The 9,913-nt window shown below is 52.6% G+C and overlaps 1 protein-coding gene across 1 annotated transcript; it reads left to right on the forward strand.

Annotated features, from left to right (window-relative positions):
* The first annotated feature begins 3,418 nt into the window (after positions 1-3,418).
* CALHM3 (calcium homeostasis modulator 3) lies at positions 3,419-9,698 on the forward strand. The gene is made up of 3 exons (XM_024555350.3): positions 3,419-3,786; positions 5,833-6,088; positions 8,870-9,698. The coding sequence occupies exons 1-3, from the start codon at positions 3,500-3,502 to the stop codon at positions 9,359-9,361; spliced, it is 1,035 nt and encodes a 344-aa protein (XP_024411118.2). The 5' UTR covers positions 3,419-3,499; the 3' UTR covers positions 9,362-9,698.
* Positions 9,699-9,913: the final 215 nt, after the last annotated feature.

Here is a 9,913-nt window from a genome sequence, read left to right on the forward strand (position 1 = left end):
GGATCCAGTGAACGCTGAGTGGGATCTACTGTATGGATCCAGTGAACGCTGCGTGAGATCTACTGTACGGATCCAGTGAACGCTGCATGAGATCTACTGTATGGATCCAGTGAACACTGCATGAGATCTACTGCGCGGATCCAGTGAACGCTGCGTGAGACCTACTGCGTGGATCCAGTGAATATTGCATGAGATCTACTGCACGGATCCCATGAATACCACATGAGATCTACTGCATGGATCCAGTGAACACTGCATGAGATCTACTGTATGGATCCAGTGAACACTGCATGAGATCTACTGTGCAGATCCAGTGAACACTGCATGAGATCTACTGTACAGATCCAGCGAACACTGCATGAGATCTACTGTACAGATCTTATTGTATGGCATCGCCACACTTTACTTAAACAGTCCCCTGTTGATGAAACATGGGTTGTGTTCAGTTTTATTGCCATTCAGACAAAGCTATAATGAGCACCCTCGTTCGATTATCTTGGCCACTTCTGCATATCTACCCATCGGGTCAATTAAGAGCTTTGTAATTGTTAGGTGAAAGGACATATATACTTAAATTTTTGCTTTGAATATATTGCCTAATTGTCCTAGAACCCCCCCCCCACACACACACACAAATGTGCACTTATCATCGGTGTATAAAAGTGGTTGTTTCCCGGAGCTCTCATTGACCCTGGAGGGTACCATCCTTAGTTCCTGACAGCTTGGTGAGTTTCGAAAGGCACCTGGTTATTTAGATTGTGTTTAATTATGAATGAGAGTTAGAATCTTTGCAGGATTGGGGGCCTTTCTTTTTCTGTAAATAGCCTGTTCACATCCTTTGGCCATTTTTCTCTAAGATTAATCATCTTTTTTTTATTGATTTATATGCTCCCTCTACAAATTAAGGGAAAGGGCCCCTTTGTGTGGCAATACCTCATCCACTTGGTTATTTTTACTTTGTGTATTGGCATTTTGCCCACAGAAGCTGAGCCCACTTTATCTTCCTTCTCCTTCGTAGCCACTGAACCATGTACTCTATCCACAAATGCCTCCCTATATTTTCCTGTATAATTTTTATGATCTTCATTTTTCTGGTAAAGTCTTTGAACCATTGGAATTTATTTTGGTATAAAGAATGAGGTAGAGATTCAGTTTAAATTTCCCCCAAAAGGCTACCCAGCTGTTCCAACGCCATCTGTTAGACAGCCTCCCTTAGGGGCCGGGCCACAGGGCTGCATGTCGTCACCAGAGCAGAGTCCACGTAAGTGCCACACAGCTTTCCCCCAGGTCTGCCAGCCACAGAGCAAAGGGGCCGTCAACGGATCCCGCAGCGCCCTCTGTCATCAGGATGAAAGAGTCGGGTCTCTCGGACAGAGAGGGCAGCATCGCTCTGCTGGACAGGAGGGAACCATAGCTTCCCAGTCCTGAGAGAGAATTGGGACACGCATCCAATGTCTTCCTTTGGAAAGAAAAGTACCCCCTCAGGGGAGAGTGTACTCACTGTATAAAAAGAAGAGACACAACCATAGCTGAATTTCTGAAGACACACACTTATACACATACAAGCCATACGTGTATGCACGCACCCACAGGTACCTACACACCACACACACACCCCACTCCCACATCAAACCCTGAGATTCTCCAGTAGGGGGCACCCAGTCCTACAGAACCCGCTCAGTCACAGGAACTCCACGAATGGTAGACTAGCCCACGTCTCTCAAATACTATGCAGATTCCTTTTAAAGGGAAGAAAACCTAGACGACCTCCAAGCGTGTACCTACAATTCTCTAATCTGAGAAAAAGAGCAAAGACCTGTTCTATAAAGATGTTTCCACTGTAACTGAATACGTGTTGAATGCTGCTGAAAAGATTTGGCATCATTAAAATAAAATGTGAATTTAAAAAATTCCCCCAGGCTTAAAAGACCCCCCAAGGACATAGCTGCCGATTCCTGGGGTGGGGTAGGACACTGAGAAACTCTGACTAAGGTGTTACCATGCGGCAGATCTACAAGGTCACAGCTTTCCACACACAGGAGTAAAGCAAGTCTTTCTCCTTCTTTTCTTTCCTGTTTCTGCCTCTCCTGGTTCAGCTGGTCCAGGGCTCTAGGCAACAAATGTACTGCCCTCCCCTTTTACTTGTTCCTTAATCTCTTCGAGTTTTTCTAGTAAAAATACCTTATGATTTGTATTGGGATTAAAAAAAACATTACTATAAAAGTAGACAATTTAGAAAATACAGATTTTTAAATGTGAAGCCACCTCCTCGCCCTAGGGTATTTCCTGGAGGTGCGGGGAGCTTCCTTCTCACCTTTTTCTCTGCTGGAGTGTCTGCCAATGCAGTCACACAGAACACCACCCCTACAGGGCGCAGGGCCCCAGGCCAGCCTGGGAGCTCTGTCTCTGCTGTAGAGGTTGGGGCTGTGAACAGACTGGCCCGGGGGAGTCCTGACCCAATTTCCTGCAGCATTCTCCCAAGAGCTGTGCTTGTTCGTTCCTGGAGACTTCCCTGAGACTAGAATGGGAGAGGGGGGCGCTCAAACCCCCCCAGCCTCGGTCTCTCCACCCCCTGCCCTTGAGCTGCCTCTTGAAGGATGGGTGGGAAAAGTGGCAGAGGTTTTCAGTGGAGGTGGGAGGACACTGCTGGGCACAGTTAGGAGGGCTTTGAATGCCAAGCTAAGGAGGCTAAGGGAGCACGGGTCACACCTGAGCTGAGGAATGAGGTAGCGGAAGCTGTGCCTCAGGGAAACCTGAACCAGCCGGTGGCCAGGCCTAGAGAGCAGTGGAATAAAATGGAGCAGAGGGCTGCCGGCACCCACTGACCCTCCAGCGCGCTCTCCTGACACCCACTGCCTGACGCTACCTTCCAGCAACCCCAAACCGCTGGCCACACTAGAGTGCTTCTCACCTTCATGCCTTTGCTGGCGTGGAACCATCTGCCCGGATGGCCTTACCTTTCCAATGCCTTTCATCGGCAAACCATGCCAAAATGTGGTTTAATAAACTCTTCTCAAGGATTTTCTCTTCCCAGAACTCTTTGGGCTAGATAAGGTGCCCCTCCTGGCTCCTCCCAGCATGAAAGTCAACATGAAGTCTCCCTGGGCTCAGCTGAATCAAGTCATATTTTGAGCAAGACCAGAAAATATAAATTGGCTCCATCAGTGTCTTGCCCTTACCATACCCAGAATTTGCCTGTCCCCCACGGGACGCCTGTCAGCTGTCAGGCCTCAGCATCCACACCCTGAAGAGAAGAGGGAATGGGCTGGGGAGGCATGGAGCAACAGGGCAGGGCGTATTTGCCTAAAGGTGCTTTGGGCTGGCTGGCCACAGAGAGGAGGGGAGTGGCACTGGCAACAAGCAGGCTGAGCATCAGAGCCTCTGTGAAGAGCTGGACCTCAGAGGCTTGGCTGGGGACCCTTGGAAGAGAAGCTCCTGGTGGCCCAGACACCCCCAGCACAGCCCTCGACCCACGCTGTCCACCCACCGGGCAGGAGCCATGGATAAGTTCCGCATGCTTTTCCAGTACTTCCAGTCCAGCTCTGAGTCAGTGATGAACGGCATCTGCCTGCTGCTGGCTGCGGTCACCGTCAAGCTGTACTCCTCCTTCGACTTCAACTGCCCCTGCCTGGCACACTACAACGCCCTCTACGGCCTGGGCCTGCTGCTCACACCCCCGCTCGCCCTTTTCCTCTGCGGCCTCCTTGCCAACCGGCAGACCGTGGTGATGGTGGAGGAGTGGCGCCGGCCTGCGGGGCACCGGAAGAAGGACCCTGGTATCATCAGGTACGGTCCCACAAGACCCAGAGGCCTGTGGGCATCGTCAGGGCCCCTCCCACACCTGCACAGGTAACTCCAGGAGCACCCCAAACCCCAATTCTCCCCTGTGGGCATTATCAGGCCCCCCACCTGCACAGGAATTGCCAGGGGCACCTCCAAACCCTGACCCTACCCCATGGGCGTTGTCAGGCCCCACACACAAAAACACTGCCTGCTGACCCCCAAACCCCAATGACCCCGTGGGTGTTGCCAGGGCTCCTTGCCCGCCCCCACAGTCACTCTCAAGTGTACCCCCTCCTTTCCCCAACTAAAGCATTGTCAGCTTACGAGACCTGTTTGCAGTTTCCACTCTGGAAACAGATATTTCTGTCCCTGTCATTTGTCACCTTTCTGTGGCCAGTGCTAGAGATAGATGAGTGATATAGAATTACCCCGGTCATATCTGTCACGCTGGCCGTAGATTGACTGCACCTCGCCACACACGCAAAGGGCCATCCCGTGGCATGCACTGAGGTTTGCGTGTAGTGTGAGAGGCATGATCGGCCTGGAGGCTGCATCCCTCTCCCATGAACTCTCCAGGCAGCCTGTGCTGCCGAGTCCTCAGGGCCTCCCACTGGCGGGTGCCCTCTATCAGCATCAGTCGATGGGGCTGAGCGGTTCTAACTGCTCGCTGGCCGACACTGAACAGCATCACGGTGCTGGGCTCTGAGCCGAGTGCTGTGTGTGCACGGCCTCTGAGTTCTCACCTCGGCCCCAGGTCTGCTCTGACTGGGGACCACTGTTAAGGACGAGGGACCTGAGGCACAGAGAAGTGAAGTAACTTGGCTGACTCCCCCCGGTAGGAGGAAGCACAACTCACGCCACTGCCCTTAGCGTTTTGGACAAAACGTCTCAGTGCTCTAGGCCTGTGGGCCATGGCTGGGGGGGACTTGGTGGGATTTTGCCCCCTCGTGATCTCCCCCCATGCTATGCTTTGACAGGGACAACTGAGGTGTCCTCAAGGGTGTGTAACATAACTTCATGACAAGCCTTCAGTTCCCCCTTTTAACCACACTGCCCCCATAGAAAATGCTGGAACCCGCCCCCACCTAGAGGGGATTTATAACTCACTGCAGGTAGGCCACGCGCACACAGCACGCACCATTTCATGTTTGTGTGCAGCGCGACTTGGAAACATCTGCATCCCAAGCACAAGCAGCCTCTATTTGTGCTCCTTGGGGGCTCTGCGCTCCCTGTCACCCAGCCACACGGGAGCGCCACACGCACTGAGTGCGCCCTTGACCTTCTTCTTCTTGGGGAGCCAGTGGTTGCAGCTCCACTGGGCTCCTGTCCTGTGACCAGCACCCACTGCAGGCCACAAGAGGCGTGGCGTAGGTCAGGAGAGGCACCTGGGCACAGTCAGAGGGTGGGCTCCCTGGATGGGGAGGTGTTTGAGGTGCTATGTCAGGGAGGGTTATTGGGCAGGGCTGTCTTAGTTAAGGCTCCCCTCAAAAGCAGGCTCTTGGAAGAAGGCAATAACAGGTGGGCAATTGGCGTTCAGTCCTGAGGGTGGGTAAGACACACCTCAGAAATGTCCCACTGAGGGTCTAGAAAGATGGGGCATTTACTCGCCAGCCTCCATCCCTCTTGAGTTGAAGTTTGATTTGGGGGGAGGGGGTTTGTCAATGTTCTACCACTTGCAGTCTGGCCCTCAGGCAGACTGAGGTAGTTGAGGTCGGAGGCCCTCAGGACTCCACCTGGACAGGAACTGTCCGCCAAAGCTGTGGACGCCCTGGCTGGGCAGGATACAGCAGAATCTGCTACAAGGCAGCAGGAAAAACACCAGCTGCCCAGTGTGGCTGCCCTGGGATGCCCAGGGCCCCCAGTCCGCCTCCCTCCTTGCCCTCTGCTGCCGGGAACCCTGCAGTGGAAGCTGCAGCCATTCCTTTGATGTAACTATGACTACTATTTCCCAGCCCTCTTGGGAAGTCGATCTCTGCATCTCTCCTGTAGCCTCCCTGCTTCAGCTGAATTCCAGCTGCCCTTTGTGACCCCGCTTTCCTCTGCTCCCAGGTATATGTGCTCCTCTGTGCTGCAGAGAGCCCTGGCTGCCCCCCTTGTCTGGATCCTGCTGGCCCTCCTTGACGGGAAGTGCTTTGTGTGTGCCTTCAGCAGCTCTGTGGACCCTGAGAAGTTTCTGGACTTTGCCAACATGACCCCCAGCCAGGTTCAGCTCTTTCTGGCCAAGGTGCCCTGCAAGGAAGATGAGCTGGTCAGGAACAGCCCTGCACGAAAGGCAGTGTCTCGCTACCTGCGGTGCCTGTCGCAGGTAACTTGCAAGGTCCTCTCCTAACCCTTCCAAATATCTTGCATGGATTCCAAGGGGTGAGGAGTACAAGTCACTTCCTGCAGGCCCTCCCCACTCCTGGAGACACAACCAAGGAGCAGCTGGTCCCTGGGGGGATCAGGAGCGTGAGTCACGTACAGGACAGTGTGGGGCCTTAGGAAGTGAGCACTTGGTCACCAATGCTGACTCACCCCTGGGACAGAGGCCAGGTACCCATATCCTCCAGGAGTCAGCTGGCCCCCACTCAGGAGGCTGGATGGCAGGAAAGCACTGGAGGTAGACTGCTGTCCGCCCCATATACACGTTCTTCCCACCCAGGGGGTCCAACCTTTGGGCGTCCCTGCGCCACACTGGTAGAAGATGAGTTGTCTTGGCCACACATTAAACACACTGACACGTAATCACAAAAAATCTCATGATGTTTTAAGTAAACACGATTTTGTGTTGGGCCACATCCACAGCCATCCTGAGCTGCATGTGGGCCGCGGGCTGGCCACCCTTTTCCCACCCCTCAGAAGTAATACTAATTACGTTTTACAGAGCACTTACGTGTCAGGAACCGTGCTGAGTGTTTCATATGCGTTATCCCATTTAATTCTTAGAACAGCCCTATGAAGAAGGGGCAGTCACCAACATCCCACTTTACAGATGAGGAAATGCAGGCTCAGAGAGTTTAGTTCACTAGGCCAAAGTCACACAGCTTGGAAGAGGCAGGACAGGGATCTGAATACACACGCTATAACCGCTGACCCTCTTGACCGCCTGCCTCCCTACAATGCAGGTTCTCCCCGGATGCCTGGCTCTTCACAGAGTGTCAGCTCATCATCCTGGGAGCAAAGGCCAGCCCCGTTCCCAGCCAAGATTCTAGACTCTACCACCCCCACCCTTAGAGCCCCCAGCTGGGCTGTGTCCCTCAAAAAGTAGTTACATGAACCATACATGCTGAGTATCACTGGGGCTGCAGAATATAAAAATGTGACCCCAGCCCTTAGCGGAGCTGAGACAGGCTGGTGGCAAATGCAGGCCTGTGGTGTGGTGTAGAGAGGACCAGTGCTCAGGATGCACTTGATTCTAATTCAGACTGTGACCTCGGCCATGTGACTCTCCCTCTGGGCCTCAGTTTCTCCTGCAAAATGAAGGGAGGTTTGGTCTCCTTCACCTTGACGGTCCCTGCGAGCTTAAACACTCTAGGCTTCACTAGCTCATTGGGAAGAGTGCGGAATTTTCGATGAGAGCAGGGTTGGAGTCCTGACTCAGCTGTAAGTTTATCAGGCACATTAAGTGCTCCTCGCATGTAAAATACTCAGATGAGTATTTTAAATTGGTAAGCAGGGGCGTGGTGTGCGCAGAGGCCTAAGGAGAGATGTCTTTGTGTTAGAGGAGTGACATCTCTGTTCCAGGCCCACACGGTTGCTGTCTTCTTAAGTGAGGCCTTGAAGAGACTGTAGCTGTGGATGCGCAGAGAGGGGGGAGAAGGGTCAGCCAGGTGTGGGCTCCAGCCCTTGAGAACTACTTCCAGCTGTTTCTCATTCTTGGCCTAGAACGTTGCTCACTGTTCATATCTTATACAACTCTTACTCTTCCTTCAGGTCTCAGCCTGAACCTCACTGTTCCCCACGCCCTCAAGTTCAGGTCAGGTAAATCCCTATGACTCCCTCCACATCCCTCAACATGGCCCATGGGCTGTCATCGCCTGTTAATTGTTCCCTCCACTTAAGTGTGAGCTCTGTGAGAGGAAACACTGGGTCCCTAGTGCCTCCCCCCAAATGTAGGATAGATGGATGCATAGACAGGGTGGATAAATATATGTGAGGATGGTAAGGATGATGGATGGATAGATGGATGGGAGTGTAGGGAAGACAAAACTTTACCTCTTCCAATCTTAGGGTTCCCCTGAGGTGATAACAAAAAACATTAACAAATGGGAAGCAAACAGTGTATTATCACATGCAGTGCACATCACAGGGGAGAAACCTAAACCAAAGATTAACTCAAAGTGGTGGCTTAGAATTCCAGCTTATATTTCATCTTCAACAAAGAGCAACGCCTTTGTAGAGAAACGACAGGACAAAGGAAGGCGGCGTGAGGCTTCTGGGGCAGATGTGGTGGGAAGGTAAATGCATGAGAGGGAACACGGGGTTTCTTACTCCTTGCGAAGGGAGTAAGGTTTGTCTGCACATCCTCTGGTGCTGTCTCTGGGCCGGTAGGGGTCCGTCTCCAGTAAAAGGAGAATTATATCTTGCCTTTAGGCAGAAAAGGGGAAAAGGTAGAGTTTTTCCTGTGTGTGTTGCTTCTTAATTGTCTTCAGATCAAAATAATTTTATGTCAAAGAGGCATACTTTGGGGTGATATATTCTGGTTTCCAGAAGAAAGGTTGGGAGGACGAATGGTGGGTGCGTGAATGGTTGGATGCACAAGTGAAGGAAGAATGAGTACCAGAACGTGAATGGGTGGGAGGAGGGGTGGCTGGATAGGAGGATGAGTGATGGACAACAGAATGATGGCTGGAGGGTGTCTGGATGGGAAGATGACAGATATGTAGTCGGACGAGAGGATGGGTAACTGGGGCAGAGAGATAGCTGGGTAAGATGAATGGGTGCGAGGATGAGCGTATGAATGGAAGGGAGGATGGATGGAGGTGGTTGGTAGGATGGATGACTAAATGGGAAGATAAATGGATCTAAGGAAGGTTGAAAGAGAGAGACTCTGAAACACCCATGCCTGCCACGCCCACACCTGACCTTGCTCTCCCCACCCTCTCAGGCCATCGGCTGGAGTATCACCCTGCTGCTGATAGTGGTGGCCTTCCTGGCCCGCTGCCTGAGGCCCTGTTTTGACCAGACAATTTTCCTGCAGCGCAGATACTGGAGCAACTACGTGGACCTGGAGCAGAAGCTCTTTGACGAGACGTGCTGTGAGCATGCGCGGGACTTCGCCCACCGCTGCGTGCTGCACTTCTTTGCCAGCATGCAGAACGAAATGCAGGCGAGGGGGCTGCGGCGGGGCACGGCTGGCAGGGGCGTCGAGGCCCCTGAGATCTCAGAGCCCACTGAGGGCGAGGACGGCGGGAGTGGGAAGGCCCACCTGCGCACAGTCTCCAGCCGCGAGCAGGTGAACCACCTCCTGAGCACTTGGTACTCCAGCAAACCGCCGCTCGACCTCGCGGCATCCCCCGGGCTCTGGGGGCGTGGCCTCAGCCACCGTGCCCCCACCGTTGCTCAGGGTACCAGGCTGTCCCAGCACACCGACGTGTAGACCCCCACCCAGCTGTGTCCCCACCTCAAGGGTCAGAGCTGACCAGGGTCGGGGGCTTTCCAGGCTGTGGGAACCACAAGGCAAGCCAGCCTAACCCTTGTTGGCCTCCTTCCCCCCAAATGGCCTAATTTCTGGGTGTGGCCGCCCCTGTGCTCTAAAGCAGGGCTTGCTTCAGAGACTTGAACGCGCTCATCATTCCGCTGGGCTTCTGTAAAATGCAAACTCTGATTCTGCGCATCCAGGACTGGTTCCAAGACTGCATTTCTAACAGGCTCCCAGGTGATAGTGCTGATTCTGGTCAGTGGACCAAACTTTGAGTAGCAAGAATCCAAAATGATCTGCCATGGGTTCTGGGTTCTAGGTGCCCAGATTCTAAATAATAATACAATAACAACAACAACACATGTTTATATGGTGCTTACAACGTGACGGACATTGTTCTGACTTCCTTACCTACACGTGTGGGCAAAAGTAGGTTTACAGTAGGTATGAGTTTATTCTTGTATTATTATTTATTTATTCTTGTATTACTTATTTGTATTATTTTCATAA

The sequence above is a fragment of the Desmodus rotundus genome, chromosome 4, assembly GCF_022682495.2.
Source record: "Desmodus rotundus isolate HL8 chromosome 4, HLdesRot8A.1, whole genome shotgun sequence".
Classification (NCBI taxonomy): domain Eukaryota; kingdom Metazoa; phylum Chordata; class Mammalia; order Chiroptera; family Phyllostomidae; genus Desmodus; species Desmodus rotundus.

What these genes read in the sequence shown, in the direction of transcription:
- CALHM3 (XM_024555350.3), top strand. Translation starts at nt 3,500, where the DNA reads ATGGATAAGTTCCGCATGCTTTTCCAGTACTTCCAGTCCAGCTCTGAG. An exon ending in AAGGACCCTGGTATCATCAG is followed by an intron (nt 3,787 to 5,832) that starts GTACGGTCCCAC and finishes CTCTGCTCCCAG; the next exon opens with GTATATGTGCTCCTCTGTGC. An exon ending in ACCTGCGGTGCCTGTCGCAG is followed by an intron (nt 6,089 to 8,869) that starts GTAACTTGCAAG and finishes CCACCCTCTCAG; the next exon opens with GCCATCGGCTGGAGTATCAC.